We start from the raw sequence: 21,560 nt of genomic DNA on the forward strand, positions 1-21,560 counted from the left end.
TTTATGCAGTAGCAAAGAACTTATCTAATTATGTTCAAATGTTTGGTGGAAGGTAGAACTTGTAAGTGATTGAGGAGATCGCTAAACAAGAATTTAAAGAGGCCATGTGGGTTTTCCTAGCTACTTATTGTAAATTTCAAGCAGAAAGAAATGGACTGAAAAATGGAACTGTGCAAAATGAAGACATTGCCTAAACAGTCCCAGACAATAGATGATTCTTTTCAAGCCTAGAGAGCTATCGTTAATCGTTCTGCTGGGTTTTGGATTTGCTTGGTACCTGCTATCACTTCTCTGCCTCCAGTTTCTTTCATTTGAACTGGAAATATTTACCTTGTGACTGATCCACCAATGTACTTTGGAAACAGATAACTTGTATTCTAGATATCACAGATTACTAGAAGTGGAATTTTGCCCCACTTTGGAATACAACTATAGTATCACCCATATTTGATTCAAATGATTCAGAAGATGAGATTTTGGAGTTGGAGGTGATTTAAGGTTTTTGGATGATATGATGGCGTTAATGGGTTTTGCATATGGCAAAGGCATACATTTAGTTGGGGGCAAATGGTGGAGTGTTATGAATTGAATTGTGTCCCCCAAAAGTATGTGCTATAAATCTTAACCTCTATGCCTGTGGTTGGAATCCAAGTGTGGCACTGTAGGATAAACACTAGACCTCAAGATCAATTTAAACCACAAGGTGGAGGTTCAAACCCACCAGCTGTTCCTCAGAAACCCTGTACAGGGTCACTACAGGTTGTAACCAACTCAATGGTACTTAACAACAACAACATAGCTGTGGTTATAATCCTATTTGGGAAGGGGTTTCTGTAATGTTAATGAAGCAAAACTATTGCAGCATTCTATAACCAGGTCAAGCCCTCGTCATCTTAGGTTTTACATAAGAAAACAGACGCACAGAAATATAGAGTCATTTACCATAGGCCACACAGCTAGAAACTGTTGAAGCCAGTATGCAAACTCGCTGACCGCGTTCCAAAGTCCATATTAATAAGAACTCCTTGGTGAAAAGAGTAAGCAGAGATATGATGGGGAGTAACTTGGGCAGGGAGTAGGCATTGTCACTTTAAAGCTGCGCTGTCCAATACAGTATCCCCTGGTCACATGTGGCTGGTTACTGAGCACTAGAATGTGATCAGCCCCAACTAAGATGTATTGTAAGTATAAAATACACAGCAGATTTCAAAAACTTAGTATTTTTTTAAAAAGGGAGTGTAAAGATGCTATTAGTAATTTTTATACTGGTTACATGTTGAACTAACAATAGCGTGGATGTATTAGGTTAAATAAAATATATTACTAAAATTATTTTTTGCATGTTTCAACTCATAACAACCCTATGTAGAGTTTCTTAGGCTGTAAATCTTTACAGGAGCAGAAAGCCTCTACTTTCTCCCTAGTAGCAATTACTGGTTTTGAACTACTAACCCTGTTATTAGCAGTCGAATACATAACCCTCTATGTCACTAGGTCTCCTTAATGTGGTCACTTGTTGTCATTGTTGTTAAGTGCCACTGAGTGGGTTCCGACTCATAGCGACCCTGTATAGGGTTTCTAATGAAAGATTTACACCCTCGGAAACCCTGTACAGGGTCGCTATGGGTCGGAACCGACTCGACGGCACTTAACAACAACAACAACTGGTGAGTTAGAACTGCCGACCTACAGTCACTGTTGTTGTTGCTGTTGCTAAGTGCAATCAAGTTGGTTCTTACTCATAGCAACCCTGTATACGGTTTCCTAGGAGCAACTGGTGGGCTTGCACTGCTGGATGGTCACAGTTGTTGTTGTTGCTAAGTGCCATCAAGTCGGTTCTTACTCATAGTGACCCTGTATATGGTTTCCAAGAAGCAACTGGTGGGTTTGCATTGCCAACCTTGTGGTTAGCAGTCCAGTGCTTATTCTACAGCACCACACCAGGAGTATACTATGGTCACTATTGTTAAGTGTCGTCTAATTGGTTCCAATTCATAGTGATCCTGTATAGTGTTTCCAAGGAGCATCTGATGAGTTTGAACCACCAACCTTGCAGTTTGGCCAACCTTGCGGCCCCATGCTTATCCTACAGTGCCATACCAGGACCCCCAGAGAGTTATAAATTACTTACATGGTTTACATTTGTGGCTTACTTCATCTTTCTGTTGGATAGCACTGCTTTGGATAAAGGGATCAGAGAAGACTTGTATGGCTCTATAGGATGAGTACTGGATGGCTAGTTGCAAAGTTGGTGGTTCAACCTCACCAGTTACACTTCAGAAGCCCTACACAGGATCGCTATAAGCCATCATTGACTCAATGGGATTTAGGAACAACAATAGTCATGTCAAGAACAATACAAGCAGAGGGCCAAAACAATGCAAAGATGCAGACATGAGAAAAAGATTGGAACAGAATAAAAGTTTGAGTGACCAGAAACTAATGGAGACAAGGATGAGTGGTCTGAAGAAGAAAGCAGGTGTCAAATCATGAAGAGACTTTGGGAAACCAAACCTAAAGCCAAAATGAATTTAAGCAAAAGAATGACATAATCCAATTTACATTCTTAAAATATGACTCCGCAGCAGTTAGATGATAGTAGCACAAGAGTGAATCAATGGTAACAATAAGAAGACTGTTGCTTGTTCTATGTGTAGATACATGGACACAGAGCATGGGATGAAGAGTAGGATGTATATGTATACATTTATATATCCCACAAACAAAGAAGTTTGAAAGAGGCTATTTGTACATACAGGGAGGAAGCAGGACAACTGTTGTTGCGTGGAGGAGCTTGCAATCATTGCAATGAAAAGGAAGTATGATTTGTTATATGTAAAACTGATGACCCTGCCTATAAACAAACTTTCACTCTATTCACAATAGAAAGTTTAAGAAAAAAAGAAGAAAGCTGTTGCTGTGATCCAGGCGCAATATGATGGCAGGCTAGACTTAAAGTGGTTAAGAGTAAACACGGACAGAGAGAAGTCCATGGATTCCATGTATGTCCCAAGCACAGGACATTCAAAGGTCAACAAAAAAGGCATGAATTCTATCATCAAGAAATTTACAATCGAAGACTCAAGGAAATAATTAGTCCAAAGGGCCATGTGCAAACCACAGCCTCCACCACTCTGAGACCAGAAGAACCAAACAGTGCCTGGCTACCACTCTGAACTGTTCTGATTTGGATCACAATAGAAGGTCCTAGACATGTTGTTGTTGTCATTATGTGCCGTGGAGTCGGTTCCAACTCATAGCAACCCTGTCTGTACAGGGTTTTCAAGACTATAAATCTTTATGGGAGCAGAACGCCTCACCTTTCTCCCGTGGAACAGCTGGTAGTTTTGAACTGCTGACCCTGAGGTTCACAGCTTGATTCGTAACCACTATGCTACCAGAGGAATCAAAATATAGAGCAAACTTCAAAATCATACAAAAAGACCATGCTTACTGACCTGATAGAGATGAGTGAAAGGAACCCTGAGGACTATGAACCTTAGACACTCTTCAACTTGGAACTTAACCCCTCCTCACAATCACCTTGCAGCCAAATAACATCTGTGACGAATATACCGTGCGGAACAATCAGTCACACAAGGCCAAGCGGGCAGCATTTGCCCAAATATAAAGCTCAGAAATCAGGAAGTGGGAAGAGTGCTATTTCACTAGGGAAATGGCAACTAGTGTTACGAAACAAAACGAACACAGATTGTTGGATGGAAAACTAATTTGCTCAGTATACTTTCACCCAAACCACAGTATAAATAAATAAAATTTTAGAGAAATAAATAATCTAAGGGACAAAAACCAACATTAAGTAAGTAAATAATAGTAACCAAAAATCCCACACCTATCGCCATGTTTACAGAAACAGATAGTATTATCTTTTCCCCACAGAGCAGCTGGTGAATTTGATCTGCAGACATTGTGGTTAGCAGTTCAGTGCTTTTCCTACAGTGCCACATAGCTAACGGGAATAAAACCCTGTAAACCTGCTGATGAAATGGATATGTGGGATGAAGGATCAAAAGGATCACAGAGGACTCCATGATTTTTTCACTTGAGCAACTGGGTAGGTAGTGGTAGTTAGGGAAATTGAGAAATGAGCACATTTGGGGGAAATCAAATGTTCTGTTTTGGTATGTTCACTTTAAGATGCAACAACTCCTGGTGTTGCACTGTAGAATCAGCACTGGACTACGAACCACAAGGTCGGCAGTTCAAACCCACCAGCTGCTCCTCAGAAACCCTATGCTGGGTCACTATGAGTCAGAACAGACTCAAAGGCACTTAACAACAACATTAGCTATATCAGGAGCCCTGGTGACGCCAGCTCACACACACCAGTTACTCCAAGAAAGATTAGACTTTCTGCCACAAAGATTTGCAGCCTTCAAAACCATATAAAGGGTTGCTGAGTCAGAATCAACCTGATAGCAGTGGGTTGGATTGGGTTTTCTAGTCATTTTAATTTATGATGGATCAATGTAGAGATTACTCATAGCAACAGGCATCTTTGGGGCCCTCAATAATTTTTATGAATGTAAAGCAGTCCTGACACCAAAAAATTTGAAAAGCGCTGATTTAGGTGATAGACAGATGAACATGAGTCAGCGAAAATGACTGAGGGAGAGAGGCTGGTGGTGAGGAGGAAATCCAGGAGACTGTGGCATTTGGGAAGCCAGAAGAACATTTCAAAAAGGAGGACACGGTCATAAACTGCTGAGTGGTCAGGTAAGATAATGACAGGGAAGGAACTATTGATTTCAATGTAGAGGATACTATGACTGACAAGAGAAATTTCAGTACAGATTGAAGCCATATGGAAGCAGGTTAAATAGTGAATTGTAGTGTCCAAAATATACAAACAACTCTTAAAAATCAACAGGAAAAGACATATGCTGACTCATGGCAACTCCATGAGTGTCAGAGTAGAACTGTGATCCATAGAGTTTCCAATGACCAGTTTTTCAAAGTTGATCACCAGATCTTCCTCCACCATCCCCAGGTGCCTCTGGATGGACATGAACATCAAATCTTCAGTTAGTGGCAAAGCATGCTAACTGTTTGCACCACCCAGGGATTCCTGCAAGTACAGGTAAGTTTTTAGAAGAGTTTAAGGAGCCCTGGTGGCACCGTAGATTGGGCATTGGACTGCTAACTGCAAGGTCAGCTGTTTAAACACACCAGCCACTCCTGGGAAGAAAGTCCCGAGATTTACAGTCTCAGAAACCTCAGATGTGGTCCTGCTCCATGTGTAGGAATCGGCTCTATGACAGTGGGTTTGGTTGGTTAGAAAAGTTTGCTATGAAGAGTAGAGAAAGGGGAAAGATCTAGAGAGAGCAAGGTAGAGTTGAGAGGATTTCTAAATTGTGTTGTAATGGATGGTGATGATACTTTAATGATGATGTGAGAGGGCAGTTTGTATGCTGATGGAAATGATCCAGTAGAGCAGGGGTGGGAATTTTTTATCTGACAAAGGCCATTTGGAGATTTACAACATCATTCATGGGCCATACAAAATTAGCCTGCTATATTTCGTCATTTAATTAATACACCCCTAATATGAGGAGTCCTGGTGTGGCGCTGTGGGTTAATGCACCAGACTGCAAAGCCGTTTGAACTGCAAGGTCGGCGGTTCAAGCTCATCAAAAACTCCTAGGAAACCTATACAGGGTCGCTATGGGTCGGAACTGACTCGACGGCACTTCACAACAACAATGTGATAGCTGGAGTCCTGGAGTGGCATTGCAGGATAATGCAGTGAACCACAAGGTCGGTTAGAACCTCAAGGTCGTTAGAGCAAACTCACCAGTTGCTCCTTGGAAAAACTTATACGGGTAGCTATAAGTTGGAAACCACTCAAAGGCATTTAGCAACAATATAACAAATGTGATGGCTAGAACTGCTTCTCTTTGGTGAGGCATGTAGTCCTGGCTGTATTGATGTTGCTATTTGCAACTGCTTTTCCGATGTTTGCTCCAGAAAGTCTGGGGCGCAGGAGAGTCTTTGCAATGGTGGTGGTGGTGGTGGTGTGCCATGGAGTCGGTTCCGACTCATAGCGACCCCACATAGGGGTTCCAAGGCTCTAAATCTCTCCCCCCCCTCCCCCGTGGAACAGCTGGTAGTTTTGAACTGCTAACCTTAAGGTTTGCAGCCAGACTTGTAACCACTACTGCGATTGCAGTCTTTGAAAATAACTACTCGCAGCAGTAAATTGTTCCAGAGCACTAATTTCAATGCATGTCTCCTCAAAGTGGGAAATTCATCCTTGCTTATTGTAACATTTAATAGAACTCAAGCAGTGGGAGGTTAACCTACCTTACCTAGCTTTCAGCTGTAGTTGCTTTGCAGCTGAAATGATTTTGTTTCCTTAGGTTATCAGGCACATCAGCTGGTTCCACATTGATGGGTGTAGCAAAGATGTTCAATTCCATTTGTTACTATTCACTTTTTTCAATCTTTCACTAAATGCCTCAATTAGTTTTTCACATACACTAGCATATTCAAATGTCATAGAAGGCTTTTATTTTTCCAGAATGGGGAAATTTACCGTGTTATTCCATCCCAGTTGCACTTCCCACAGCCTTAATTTAGCTTCAAATGATTTCATCGTTTGAAAGCGGAGAGCAGAGAAGCTGGTTGGGGGTTCTGCAGCTAGATGTTCTGCTCTGAGAGGTATTTGGTAATGTCTACCACGAACAGTAGATCACACAGCCACTTGCTGCCATTGAGTTCCTGACATGTTTTCCCTTCGTCTCCAAGCACTGATTGACTTTATCCTGCAGTTCGTAAAACCTATAGCATCACACTAGTACTCAATAGTACTTTCAATATTCTTCTCCAACACCAAAATTCAAATATATAGATTCTTCTACAGTCTTCCTTATTTACGTCCAACTTTCACATGCATATTAGACAACTGAAAACACCATGGCCTGGGTCAGGTGCACTTTAGTCTCAAAGTGACATCTTTGGTCTTGAACACTTTAAAGAAGCCATTGGCAGTTTTGCCAAATGCAATATAACGTTAGATTTTTTGACTGCTTCTTCCATGAATGTTGGTTGTAGATCCAAGCAAACTGAGTATTTGATAACTTCAATCTTTTCTCCATTTATTGGTCCAGTGGTGAGAATTTTTGTTTTCTTTACATTGAAATGCAATGCATACAGAAGGCTGTCGTTTTTAATCTTCATCAGTATTTCAAGTCCTCTTTGCATCCAGCAAGCTAGATTGTGTTATTTGCATATCATAGGCCATGAGTTTTCTTCCAATCCTGATGCCATGTTCTTCTTCATATAATCTAACTTCTTGGGTAAATTGCTCAGCATAGAGTGTTTGTTGTTGTTGTTAAGTACTGTCAAGTTGGTTCTGACCCATAGAGTTATGTATAGGGTTTCCAAGGAGCGGCTGGTGAGCTTGAACCACCGACCTTGTAGTTCAAACGACTTTGCAGTCCAGTGCATTAGCCCACAGCGCCACACCAGGACTTCACATACAGAGTAAGTAGGGTTTAAAGATACAACTGTGCTACACACCTTTCCTGATTTTAAACCATCCAGCATCCCCTTGTTCTGTTTGAATAACTGCCTAAATACAAATCCCTCATAAGCACAATGAAGTGTTCTAGAATACCCATTTGTCACAACGTTATCCATAGTTTGATATGATCCACAAAGTCAAATGCCTTTTCATAGTCAATAAAGCACAAGTAAACATCTTTCTGGTATTCTCTGCTTTTAGCTAAAATCCATCTGACATCAGTAATGATATCCCTTGTTCCATGCCCTCTTCTGAATCTAGCTTGAATTTCTGGTTGCTCCTTGTCTATGTACTGTTACAACCATTTTTTAATTCTCTTCAGCAAAATTTACTTTCATGCTGATATTAATGATATTGTTCCATGACTTCTGAATTCTGTTGGGTCACATTTCTTTGGAGTGGACACAAATATGAATCTATTCAAATTGATTGGCTAGGTAGCTGTCTCACAAATTACTTGACTGCCTCCAACACTGCATCAGTTTATTGAAACATTTCAATTGTTATTCAGTCAATTACTGGAACTTTTTTTCTTTAACCCTGCCAGTGCCTTCACTGCCTTTCCTTCAACACTATGGGTTCTTGATCATATAATACCCCTTGAAATTACTGAACATGACCAATTTTTTAGGTACAGTAACTGTATATTTCTTCATCATTCAATATTTTGCCCATAGAATCCTTCAATATTGGAACTCAAGGCTCGAATTTTTTTTCTTCAGTTCTTTCAGATTGAGAAATGCTAAGTGTGTTCTTACATTCTGTTGTTCTAACTCTAGTTCTTGAGACATTTTATTATAATACTTGACAGTCTTTGTGAGCTGCCCTTTGAAATTATCTGTTCAGCTTTTACTTCGTCATTTCTTCCAGTTGCTTTAGCTTCTCTACAGTCAAGAACAAGTGTCAGAGTCGCTTCTGACATCCATTTTGGTCTTTTCTTTCTTTCCTGTCTTTTTAATGACCCTTTTTCTTCTTGTATGATGTTCTAGATGTCATATCACAACTCATCTGGTCTTCTTGTTCATCAAATCTGTTGTTGAGATGGTCTCTAAATCCAGGTGGGATATATCCAAGTTCATATTTTGGTTGTTGGGACTTGCTTGAATCGTATTCAGCTTTAGCCTGAACTTGCATATGAACTAACAACTGACGGTCTGTTCCATAATCCATCCCTGGCCTTGCTTTGATTAATTATATTGAACATCTCCACCATCTCTTCCCACAGATGTAGTCAATTTGATTCCTGTGTATTCCATCTGGAAGATCTGTGTGTATAGGTCATGTTTTATTTTGTTGAAAAAGGTATTTGCAATGAATAAATCATTGGTCTTGCAAAACTGTATCTTGCGCTCTCCATTTCTTTTACCAAGGACATATTTTCCAACTGCTGATCCTTGTCTATGTACCGTGACACCCATTTTTGTTTGCAACTTCCTCATTCTAATCACCACTAATTACCAGTGTATTTTTATTGTATTTTTGACCAATTTCAGATTAAATAATTTTGTAGACTTCTTCAGTTTCATCATAAATAGCTTTAGTGGTTGGTGTGGTGGTAGTGTGCCATGGAGTGGATTCTGACTCATAGCAACCATGTACAGGTTTCCAAGGCTGTAAATCTTCATGGGAGCAGAAAGCCTCTTTCTCCCATGGAGCAACTGGTGGACTTGAACTGCTGAACTTTTGGTTACACTATGCTACCAGGTGGTGGCTGTGTGCCGTGGAGTCAGTTCCGACTCAGAGCAATTGTATACAGTGTTCCCGAGGCTGTAAATCTTTACGGGAGCAGAAAGCCTCATCTTTCTCCCATGGAACAGCTGGTAGTTTCGAACTGCTGACCTTGCGGTTCGCAGCCCGATTCGTAACCACTACACTACCAGAGCTCCTTATGCTACTAGGGCTCCTACATAAAGACTACAGCCTTGGAAACCCTTTGGGGCAGTTATAGGGTTGCTATGAATTAGAATCAACTTCATGGCAAAAGTTTTAGGGAGATTTAAAATACAGGGAGAATAAAGAATAATTGCTAATTGGTCCAGGGTTTCTCTGGGGGATAATGAAATTGTTCTGGAATTAATGGTGATGTTTCCACAACACTAAGAATGTACAAAAAGTCACTAAATTGTATACTGTGAAATTGTTAAAATGATGAATTTTATATGATGTGAATTTTCCCTCTAAAAAACAGCATCCAAAGACAGAGCTTTCTTTCAGGGCCTTTAGTGAAAACGGGTAGAAGAAGCCATTGAGATTCCTAGTTCAGCTCATAGTCCACTGATGACAGCCTGAAGGGAAGTGAATGTTCAGGTAACTAAGCTAGTGAATGGCAGAGCCCCGACTAAAGCTTCAGGCCTTTGCACTGAGCTACAACTGAGTAAACTCAAGTGTCCATTACCCCCACCTGACAATGTTTTCAATCAACAACTCCCTCACTATTTGCTTGTAGTTCATGATTTACATCTAGTGGAAAGTTCACATCACATTGCACTAATCTTAGATAATCATGGTATTCAGACTGTCAGAGTTGGTCTCTGGTCCAGTGATAGTTGAAGTCATTTCTTTGGTTCAAGAAAATGATAGAGTACTAGCAATTTAGGGCATATTCATAAAGAATCAATAGTCCTGTTTTATAAACGGCTTCAGAGTGCACACTGCAAAACAAAACAAAACTAGGCCCTCAGACGACCTTCTTTTGGAATAGTTCTTTGGAGATAAAATGAAGGAATAATTAGTACAGAAAGCAATTCAGCACATCACCATGATCAATAGCCCTGGTGTCTCTAGAGAAGCAAAGTTGGTGAAACTTAAATATGTACATATAAAGAGAAGTTTATATCAAGGAAATGACTCACACAGTTGTAGAGGTAAGAGAGCCCCAAGTCTGCATCAGATGAACCAAAATTGACAAGTCAGACAGCAGGTAGGCAGGTAGGTCCAGCAGGTAAGAAGGCAGGTGGCTGATGACTCCCAGGATAAGTGGTTCAAGTTCAAAGAACAGGTGGTCAGGAGATGAGCTAGATACAAGATCCTGACCCAACAGAGGGTCATCAAGTTGTGCCTGAGTGTGCTATATATTGGAAGCTTGAGGAAGCTTGCCTTCAGTTGATTGGCTGCTCAATATATATATGATATATATATATATATATCATATATATATCATATATAGCAGACCTTATCATAGAATTGGGTACACTATATTAGAGCCCATCATGAGGATAACTACATCTCAACTGTCAAACCACTGGAAATCTTGGCCCAGTCAAATAAACACAAAACCTTAACTATCACACCTGGCTCCAAATCCTAGTTGCTCTAGCTGTTAATTAGCAAGTTACCTTGCCTCTTTTACCTTCAGGTTTTTCTTTTATAAAATAAGGATAACAGTCAACCTACTTACTATACTTGTTTTGGGATTAAGAAAACAATGCATATAAGGCATTTAACATGGGGCAAGGAGCTCTGGTAGTGTAGTGGTTACGAATAGGGCTGCAAACCTCAAAGTCGCAGTTCGAAACTACCAGATGTTCCACTGGAGAAAGATGAGACTTTTTGCTCCCGTAAAGATTTACAGCCTCAGAAACCCTATACAGGATCGCTATGAATCAGAATAGACTCCACGGCACATAACTACCACCACCTACCCTACAGTATCTAGGAAATTCAAATGGGATATAAAATACTTTGCCTGCAAAAGTAAGTTGTATATTGTTGTTAAGTGCTGTCAAGTCATTTCTGACCCATAGCGACTCTGTATAGGATTTCCGAGGAGCAAATGGTGAGCTTGAACCACTGACCTTGCAGTTCAAACGGCTTTGAAGTCTGGCACATTAACCCACAGCACTACACCAGGACTTAAAATTGTATATTAAGAGTTCACTAAATATCTCCGGCAGTGGATCTGAGATAAAATGGCATGTTGGAAGAAATATGGGAGCAAGTCAGGAAATCTTGTTTCAAATCTAGTTCCAAATGCAAGACCTTGAAAAAACTCCCTAAATATCACTAAGTCTTAGTTTTCTTTTTTACAGAAAGAAAATAATGCCTATCTCACTGCTGTGGCAAGGTTTTAAAATAATATATTACAGACATTCTGAAATGTAGAGTGTACAACGTAAAAGCATATTCTAAAGTTATGTAGTACTATATAAGCAATAAGGTTTTGGTTTTGGGGGTTTTTTTGTAACTAATAAGGTTTTGATGGTATAGGACTTCAGTGAGTGAGATTGGACAGCAAGAGACTTCAGTTTAGTACTGGGACAGTCACTTCAGTGCCATAAGATGAAGCACTGCTTTTCTGGGCCTCACTTTCTTCACCTCCATAATGAGAGAATTAAATAATCATTAGATCTCTTTCAAGATGGCATTCAGTGGTTTGAACTCAAGATCAACTCTGGCTTCTCCTTCTTTCTCAAGGAGGTAGGGAGGGACACTTGCACCAAAGGTTCCTTAAGAACATCTGGCCTGTCCTTACCAGGGCTGGGAAAACTATCTGCCCTACCCCTGATTTCCATGGCACAAAGTAGTGAGTATGTGCATCATGCAATGCTCAAGATGCCACAGTCAGATGTTGTCAATGACAACAGGTTCAACGACACCAACTCTCCTCTCCATTCTTGGGTTACAAAGCTGTTAAGCTAGTGAAAATTTTCTTCTAACTCAGAGTCCAGGTGGAAAGTCCGTCTCTCATCCCAAATGTAACCCTTTTTATTTTTCCCTATAACTAATTAATTGCAGAACTATTTATTAAGCAACAACCTCTTAAATCATCAATGACTTGCTAGACTCAAACCTCAAAATCATTAAAAAAAAAAAAACACCAGACTTGCTGGTTATCTAGAAACTGGTAGAACCTGAGATTATGGCCCTTTGTCACCCTTCAGGTCTTGAACTGAACTTACCCCGTAGGTTAACTTTCAGCCAAGCAGTAGATAGGTATACAGGGGGGAGTACAACTCTAGTGAGGTATGCACACCATAGAATGGTCAACTATTTGAGATCAAAAGGGCAACATTTACCTTACGACAAAGTTCAGAAGGGTTGGGAAAGAAGAATGGAAATAGGCAGGAAGTGGGACACATGATTTTACACTGGGGGAATTTCAGTCATTGAGATGACGTATATGATTTGTTGAGTGTAAAACTGATGATCTGCTCTGTAAACCTTCACTCAGTTCACAAAAAGTTTTTAAAAATAATTTGTTATACTTCAACAATGTAATCAATTCAATAATCAGCTGGGAAATCAAGAGCAATCAATAATTTTGGATTATTAGCAGCTCCTTCCCTCTCCCATTTACTCTCTTTCCTTTCAACTTGAGTGAGTTTTTGGAATCCTGAACTCACAAATGTTCATACTTGTATCTTCCCTCTTGTCAGTGTGACCTCTAGCATATCAAATCATTGCCCTTGTTCTAGGCTCCCAGACAAACATCTACCATACATCTCATTAATCAGATTTGTCTAGCAGACTAGTGTTTTATCAAACAAGTATCTCTGAGGGCAATTTGTGTATCAGTCTTTCATGTAAGGTGTGGGTGACTTTTATCACTGGGACTTTTCTATAGCTAAGTTAACCACAGGAAAAAATTTTGAGTGGAAGATGGAAGGGCAAAGGGGAAGAACGTGATCTCAGAATCTGTTGCCCTTCAGAAGAAGAGAAGGCGCTTCACCATGAGGACAGAAGGCAGTGATGGCATTATACACAAGATTAGGGAAGCAGAGGCACTGGCAGCCAGGACTCAGAGACAATCAACATGGAAAGATGGGATGGAGACAGAGAATGGGAAGGAATAGCAGAAAACATTTTACAGACTTGGTAATTGTTCCAAGTTCCATATCACTTTTATATACTTCATGTACTGGTAACTTGTCGTGGAGAAGGAGAACCACTTCATCACCACTCTAGCCTGGAAGGGATGCTCATAATCCAATATCCTAGCTTCAACTGGTTCTCACTAAGCCCAGTCTGTAATGACATAAAGAGAATGTCTAGGAGAAAGGAAGCTGAGAGAACCACAGGCACTGGCAAGGGAAAATGAGGCCATCAGTGCTTGTCTCACAAATGGGAATCCATTGAACCTCACTGCAGTCCAAGATGGATTCACCCAAGAAACTACAGAAAAAGAGAATAATGGGTGTAGAAGCTTTCCTCTTCATTTACATCCGTTACTCCAACTCTTTCCTCTTCTCCAGTCTTAACCTTGGTTGATACTGAGCATCTCACACCCAGCATTGTATTTAATTTGCTTTTAGCAAATGCTGACTCCACACTCCTCAACACCCAAGAGCTACAAGGTATCTGGGCTTTAAAGAAGCTTGTTCCCTGCCTTCTCCAAAGTCTTGTAGATGAACATCAGGATCCCAACATTGATGTTAAATCTTAAAACCATATCTTAGCAACACCCAAAAATACAGATTCCGTAGAGAAGGAACAACATTAGTCAAGCACTCTAGTTCTCCCTCACTTCTCTCTGGGTGTGAGTAGCTCAGCACCAGTGAAAGTTTAGACTGGATGAGGGAAAGAGTCAAAGGACGTGAACCAAGAGAAAAGCTTCTAAACCCATTATTCTCCTTTTCTATCATTTCTTTTAAGAGTCCACCTTGGACTCTTACAATCAGTGAAGTTAAATGACTACTAGGCCTTACCATCTATTTAAAGATTTTGTAAATCTTTACAAAAGCAGATCATCAGGTTTGTCTACCATGGAGTGGCTGGTAGGTTCCAATGCTATTGCACAATCAGGGCTCCTTGAAATGACCATATACACACACACACACACCAAATGCCTTTTTTCTCTTGTATAGACAAGAACTATTGAAACACAGTAGGCTCCAACCCAGGTAAAAACTTTAGACCTGAATGAAAATAATCCCATAGGATCAGCCTGTATGTTATAAAGTTAGATTGAAGATGAATATTCTGGGAGGGCTGCAGAAAGTCCAAAACAGAATTGCCCTTACTACAAATATCTAAGGAGCCCTGATGGATTGATTGCACCTTAAGCTGCAAGATCAGCAGTTTGAACCCACCAGCCACCCCATGAGAAAAATATGAGGTGGTCTACTCCTGTTGATTAGGTGGCAGTGGGTTTAGTTTGGCTTAGATGCCCCTGGACTGACTACTAAAATATCTGGAGTCCTGGTGTGATGCTGTAGGATAAGCACTGGACTGCTAACTACAAGGTTGGCAGTTGTAACCCACCAGCTGCTCTTTGGAAACCCTATATAGAGTCACTATGAGTTGGAACCAAATTGACAGCAATTAACAACAACAAATATCTAGGCAACTGGAACAGAGATTCAGTTCAAAGTTTGCTGAGGCTAAATTGTCTTGGTTTTGGTTGGGCATTATCTCATCAAATTTCTCCCGCCATGTATTAAATTCAGGTAGTATCTAAGCAAGATGCTCTGGTGATTCAGCAGCTAAATTTCTAAATGGACAGGAGAAAGAGATGTGTTACTTAACTCAGTGCAACTTTGCCTTTCAAACTTGAGTTTAATTTATGTCATTATTAATTTACTGCCACTACAGGATAGCCATTCTTAACACCCTCCATATGTCATTTTATAAACAATGACTTCCTTATTCTCCACAATGTACTTCTGCTCCCTCTATGATATTAGAATTACTAGCACAAATTGCTGTACATGAGATTACTCACACAATGATGATGCTATATGACCGTGGCCTTCACCCAGTGCATTCATCAAAAGTATTTCACATTAAGCTTTTAATATACAATTAGAAACTTTTCCTTCAATTGTATGGTCAAATGCACTAAAAAGAATTTTCTGGATTTGCATTCTTCTGGTTGACTTGAAATGTATATATGAGATTGTCTCCTATATGAATAAATCAGAGAACAGAGCTGGAGGGGGAAGGTATAAATTGATTAGTTGCCCCACCTTAGGAAAATGAAGGCAAATGCTTATCTTCCTTAGAATTGTTCCTATAAAAGTCAAAAGCTCCAAAATTCAGTGCCACACCAGGAAACAGTAGCATCTCTCTAGGGCCAGTATCACCAAATCTTAATTGTTCTCTAATACTTTGTAAGCATACAACCTAAGTGTCAAGTATATGCTTGTTGAACCTCACAATGAATATGAGCAGGCCACTCCCAACTAGTCTTGAGGAGAAGAAACTGTGTTGAAGTTTTTATTCCTAGCCTTCCTGTCCCACAAGGCATGGCACACAGTAGGTATTCAATAATCATTCATTGATTTCTCATCTTCACAACACGCTAAATCCAATGGACGCAAATGGGAAACAAGTGTGAAAACATTTTTCACTGTAGAAATAGAGTACATGTTGAGAAATTGGCTGTGGGGTAAAAAAAAAAGCACAAGTATGAAGGTCATCTGGATATAGAAAAATTGTAGTGTGAAAAAACTACTGCACCTAAAATGCTCACTGTTCATATTTATCAGATAATGGTGAACAATTTTTAAAAGCAAGATTTACCAAATTGGACTTCTTTGTTTCCCTCATTAGCAGTAGAGAAGGTCTAATCTTCTTTGATAATCTATTCAAAACGTGAGGGTTTTAATTTTTTCTTTCCCCCTCCTTTTCTTTTTCACCCTTTGACTATGATCCACTTAGTCCCTATCGCCAAAGCGCCTCCCAAATAACAGCGAGGGGAGCACTGTGGGAAGCCCTTGTTGAGATACTCAGCGGAACTTTGTTCTCCACATGAGCTATTGAGAATGGTCTCCGTTTCCTTGGGTAACTCCACATTCTCCCTTGCTCTTCTCACGCTGCCAACAAGAGTTAGGGTGGTGAGAGTCTCCTAGGCGGGCTGGATTGGCGCTGACCATGGTGCTGGCCTCCGATCTTGGGACCAGAGCGCGAAAGGCACTGGAGAAGGTGCAGCCAGAAAGCTCCCAGGGCCGGACAAGGAGTGGCGGTCGAAGCCCAGACCCTTTCCGACCCCGAGGGAACTCACGGGCCTTCACGCGAACCCCTCCTCTACACGCTCCGAACTGCATCAAAAAAGGGTGGGGCACCCAACCACAGCTGCAATCGGAAGCCGCCCAGAAAGATTTAATAAGAATGAAACCGCGGCCCAGCCCCCTCCACGCGACCTCGAGCCACGGATCGGCTTGTCCTTTATCCCCCTCACCCCCGCCCCCACCTCCCAGGTCCAGTGAGGTGCGGGCAGTCTTTGTGGGCGTACAACCGCCCACCGACGAGCCTCTCCTCACCCTGAGAAGAGAAGGGGCGGGGTAGGGTGGGGTGTGTGTGCAGATGCAGAGAGGCAGTATTAAAAGAAGATCAGGAAAGAAGGTATCCTCCGATTCTCGAGTCTCCACTGGGCTGGGAGGGGGAAGGCAACTCCCACGCTCCCGGTCCTTGGTCTTCACCGCCCTCCCATACCAACCTGATCGTAGATGTTCTGCAGGGCTTCCTTGCCTGAGGCTCGCCGGATCTCCACCTTCCGGCCCGATTCAACAGATGGCTCCCCGCCGGCACGCCGGCCCTGCCGGGAGTACGGCGGCTGCGGGTCCGGGCCCAAGTGGGCAACGTCCCGTTGCTGAGCCACCACCTGCCCGGAGCCCCGGCCCACAGACAGCGAGTCGAAATCGATAGTCTTGTTCTCCGAGGACCCTTCCACCGGGCAGAACATGCCACAGAATTTCTGTCGGGGCTTGGGGCTGCCTGAGCCCAGGTTTTTAAAAAAGGCAGGGACCTCTTCGTCCTCTGCCTGCTTCCCAGATTGCTTTTTCTCCGCCATGGCGCGAGAGCTTGGGGAAGGGTCTTCTCCGTCCGTCCGTCTGCCAGTCCCTACGTCTCCCTCTATCTGTGCAAAAACCCCTTGGCTGCTGCCGCGGCTGATGGTTTCTGCCTACCGCAAGGTGTACAGAAAGGAAGGAGGGCTTTCAAGCGGGCTACCCACCCCTCCCAGCCCCTCCCCCTGGCCCTTCTTTCTGCCCCTCCCTGTCCACGCCCCCCACTGCCGCGCGCGCTCGGGCGAGCTGCAAAGTTCGACGGTGGAGGGAGCCGCTGCGGCAGTGGGGGCATAGAAGCAGCCAGTTCCCAGCAGCAGCTTGAGGAGGAGAGGCGCGGGCGGGGCAGGGGGCGGGGCGGGAGCCAAGGAGGGGAGGGGAGGGCCGCACCACCCAGAGCCCTGCGCTCCGGAAGTGAAGCGGCCAGACCACCGGCTAATGGATGCAGAGCGGAGGGCCTGCTGACCGCTCTCGGGCGCCAGTGTAAGTAGGGGGCTTGGGTACGCGGAGGTGAGGACCCTAGGATTCGGCCCTTGGCCCTCCACACCCCTGCCCCCCACCTGCCTCGCTCAGGCGCCTGTTCCCCACTGCATTGCAGAGGTGGTCCGGGGCTCTTCGGCGTACCGCGCAAAGATATTCCTCCCCTTACCCAGGGTATGAACTAATGGTTGGGGAAAAGGAGACAAGTTGCAAGACATCAGGACAGCCAGGGTTGGAAGGTGCCACTGGAGGTGGGGAAAGGATGGCGCAGGCAGTGCGAAGAGCAGAAGGCCATCCGAGGCAGTGTAAACCAAGGCCTCAGTTTGCGCACGGGCCTGGGTCGGTTGCAGAGAGCAAAGATTGACGAGAACATTACTACTGGATCCATCGCCAGCGTTGGGGGACGCACAATATGGCGGAGAGAAATATGGAGGGACGTAGCAAATAATATCGAGAGAGTTAAGAGCCCTGGTGCTCTAACTGCTCAACGATTAGCCCAATGGTCGGGGATTCAAATTCTTTAGCTGACCCAGGGAAGAGAGATGTGGTAGCCGGCCTCCCTAAAGATTTACAGCCTAGGAAACTGTGGGGCACTTTTACAGCCTAGGAAACTGTTGTGGCGCTGTGGATTAATGTGCCAAACTGCAAAGTCGTTTAAACTATAAGATCGATGGTTCAAGTTCACCAGTCGCTCCTTGGAAACCCTATACAGGGCCGCTATGGGTCGGAACCGACTCGGTGGCACTTAACAACATAGGGTCGCTAGAAGGCAGTGGACTTTTGGTTTGTTTTCAGAGAAACGTAGGCCTGTGATCTATAGAAGTGTTGCGTGGAGCGTAGTCTGAAAATTTCGGCGCAGCCATTTGTAAGGCAGAGAGGATTTTGGTCTATATTGCCTGGGGGCACCAGGTGCTATTTCTGCGCCACTGCGCCAAGAAGGGTCAAAGAGAGTGCCTTGATTTGATAGTTTACACCCCCTCTCACCAAAGAGAAAAGCACAGAGATTAAAGCTCATTCACGAAGTCTTCAGCCCCTCTCTGAGCCCCAGGCGCCCCGCCTTGTCTTCCCCGCCCCTGTTGCGCACTGCGCCACAGCCAGGCCAGACGCTGCCGTGTGCCTGTGGTTGTAGAGCGCACGCTTTCCACGGGAGCTAGGGGGTGGGATCAGTGCTGTGGGAGAGTGCGGAGAATTGTGTGGGAACTAAAAGGGCTATAGTGTGTGGGAGCGTGGTGCACATATGCCGGTGTTCCAACCATGATTAGCGGGCTGGTGGGCATTCAGGTGGCATTTTGATTTGTGTCAGCAACAGTCATTGCTTACTCCCTGTGTCCCCTCCTTTCCGTATATCATTTTTTGCCTCTAATCAAGCGCAGTCGCGCCTCGCTTTGGAGGTTCAGAAGGGAGATCTGGGCATGCTCAGTAATAACCAGGGTGGGTTTGGGCTAAGAGGCAGTTTCCCTGCAGGGCCGCTGCACCAGGCAGTTTGTGCCAAGGATTCAGTCCCAGTGTCAACTCTTGCACCTGGAAAGATTGAATGCAGATTCCCCACCCCCACTGTGAGTGATGGTTTGATTAATAGGGTTAGATTTGGAAGGCAGCTAGTCACAGTCCTCATAGCTGGAAAGAAATCTCTGAATGAGAGAAAATAAAGAAGGAGAGGTAGGCATTCTGGATTTAGCACCAGATAGAATTTGAATGAAGAGCCTTTACTGAATTACATCATTTCCTACTCACAGCAACCCTGTTAGATGGATGGAACAGGATTATTGTCACTATTTTCCAGGTTAGGAAACTGAAACTTAAAAAGATTAAAGGACCTTACCTAGGGTCATGTATCTAGTTAATAGATAATAACAGTTCCCCTGGAGAGTCTGCCACCTAAAAGTCTAATTTTTTTTCCAATTCATATAATGGTTCTGTTTGCATAACACAACATGAGGGTTTTTATATTTTCCCCCCATCTCTCAGTGTTTGCTAACTTTTTATTTAAAAGTCATACAAACGTAGGAAATGCAGGCAAGGACTCAGATCCTTGGGATAGGGGTAAGGTAGTATTTTGTCATACGGTCCTCTGGCAGTTACAGGGCACTTTCAGCACCTCCTTGAAAGACTTCAGGCATATGCCTGCAACAGGAGCCAGAGCTGCTATGCTAGCTACAGTATGGACCTCACTCTGATTGACGGAAATTTTCATGCTGGGGGAAAACTGATTGTAGCACCCTAACATGTACCAGGTACTCCACCAGCAGCAACTGGGAGGCATTAGGAACTCTTGTTCCTGCATTCCACAGGTTCTCCAGGGCAAGCTCAATAGATTTGCTTCTTTCTTCCTCAAATGGTGGTGGTGGTGGTAGTGTGCCGTGGAGTGAGTTCCGACTCATGGCGACCCTGTATAAGGGTTTCCGAGGCTATAAATCTTTACAGGAGCAGAAAGCCTCATCTTTCTCCCGTGGAATGGCTGGTAGTTTCTAACTGCTGACCTTCAAGTTAGCAGCCTGGATCGAAGTAGTATGCTAATAACTCTTCACAAAACAACAACAAACACCAAAGCCTAACCAGACATAACAACAACAAAAAATTTTAATCCATAATTCCATGTTTAAATTACTTGACCCTAAGAGTTTCTTGTTCTCTATCTTTGCATTAAATTATTTTACAGTGTTTGAACAATTCTTAATTGCATTTTCTTTTTCATCAAAGAAGAAAAGCAATTCAATAGCTATTTAGTGTTGTTGCTGTTGTCAAATGCTGTCTAATTGGTTCTCACTCATAGAATAGGGTTTCCGAGGAGCAGCTTATGGGTTTGAACCACTGACCTTGTGGTTAGCAGTTCAGAGCTTATTCTACAGTGGCACACCAGGACTCCAGCTGTGTAATAGATCTAACTAAATTACAAAAAAACTGTCATGTTTCTAATAGGTGTAGTAACTGCCTTCTTCACTGGATATTATTGAACTGTAACAGCACTTTATTATTGTTTATATGTAACAGGGCATCTTGGTTTGGCTGGAGCTAAGACTCAGACTCAACACTGTGTGGAGTTGGGTAACACCTTCCTGTGCTACAGGCTGGATACACTCTTGGCTCTCACGGAACAGTCTGGAGCATACGAGCAGGTATCTCGCCACATCTCTTGAGTCCACCCTTGAATTGTGTCCACAATTAGGGTTTAGATATTGACATGTCTGATGTACATATGGTAGAGAAGCTAGATTGCAGAGCATCCCTAGGTAAAAGCAAAAAGAGTCATTCAAAACAAAGACAAGATCTGACAGAGTGGGGTAGACACAGGCACAATGTAAAATAGAATCCCAGGTTTATCCTCACTTCTTTCCCAAACTGCAATATATATTTTTCTTGAGAAGGAAAGGACCGTGTGGTAAAACTGAAAATTGTTTCACTAGGAGGAATCCAGCTATTATATTGTGAGACTTCTCTTCCAGCATTCCAGGTGTCAGAGTGGAAGGTGTTACACCGCTAACTAGACGTTCCAGGTGCCTCGGTGATCAAAGAAGGGTTAGGACCACCACGTGGCTGCCAACATCATTGAGAGAAACACCAGCTAGAGGACTGCAGTTATCATCGGCAGTGGCTCTATTATAAGTGAGACACAACCCATCCATCTTGGGTCAGTTGTACAGCTATTACAGGAAGTATACATTAGGATTGCTGGTCCAGAAGACTTAGAGTGACCTGACCCAGGATTCAATCTGTAGGTCACCCAAGATTTTGTTTAAATCTAAGGCAGTGCAAATCTGCACCACAAACTAGTTGATACCCTTAAGAGTTAGAGTGAGACGACATTTGGGACA

General features: G+C 42.9%; 1 protein-coding gene across 2 annotated transcripts in view; it reads right to left on the reverse strand.

The window, feature by feature from the left end:
• DPYSL2 (dihydropyrimidinase-like 2) overlaps positions 1 to 17,406 on the reverse strand; it is a 181,287-nt gene extending 163,881 nt beyond the window's left edge. The window contains exons 1-2 of one of the 2 annotated variants that reach the window (XM_006864369.1): positions 16,923 to 17,183; positions 6,780 to 6,785 (exon numbers count right to left, since the gene is read on the reverse strand). In XM_006864369.1, the coding sequence (XP_006864431.1) occupies positions 6,780 to 6,785; positions 16,923 to 17,168 (252 nt within the window). In that variant the 5' untranslated portion in view covers positions 17,169 to 17,183. Of the gene's footprint in view, positions 1 to 6,779; positions 6,786 to 16,922 lie in introns of both variants that reach the window. The other variant, XM_006864365.1, reaches the window with a different exon arrangement.
• Positions 17,407 to 21,560: the final 4,154 nt, after the last annotated feature.

Source organism: Chrysochloris asiatica, unplaced genomic scaffold (genome assembly GCF_000296735.1).
Source record: "Chrysochloris asiatica unplaced genomic scaffold, ChrAsi1.0 scaffold00064, whole genome shotgun sequence".
Taxonomy (NCBI): Eukaryota; Metazoa; Chordata; class Mammalia; order Afrosoricida; family Chrysochloridae; genus Chrysochloris; species Chrysochloris asiatica.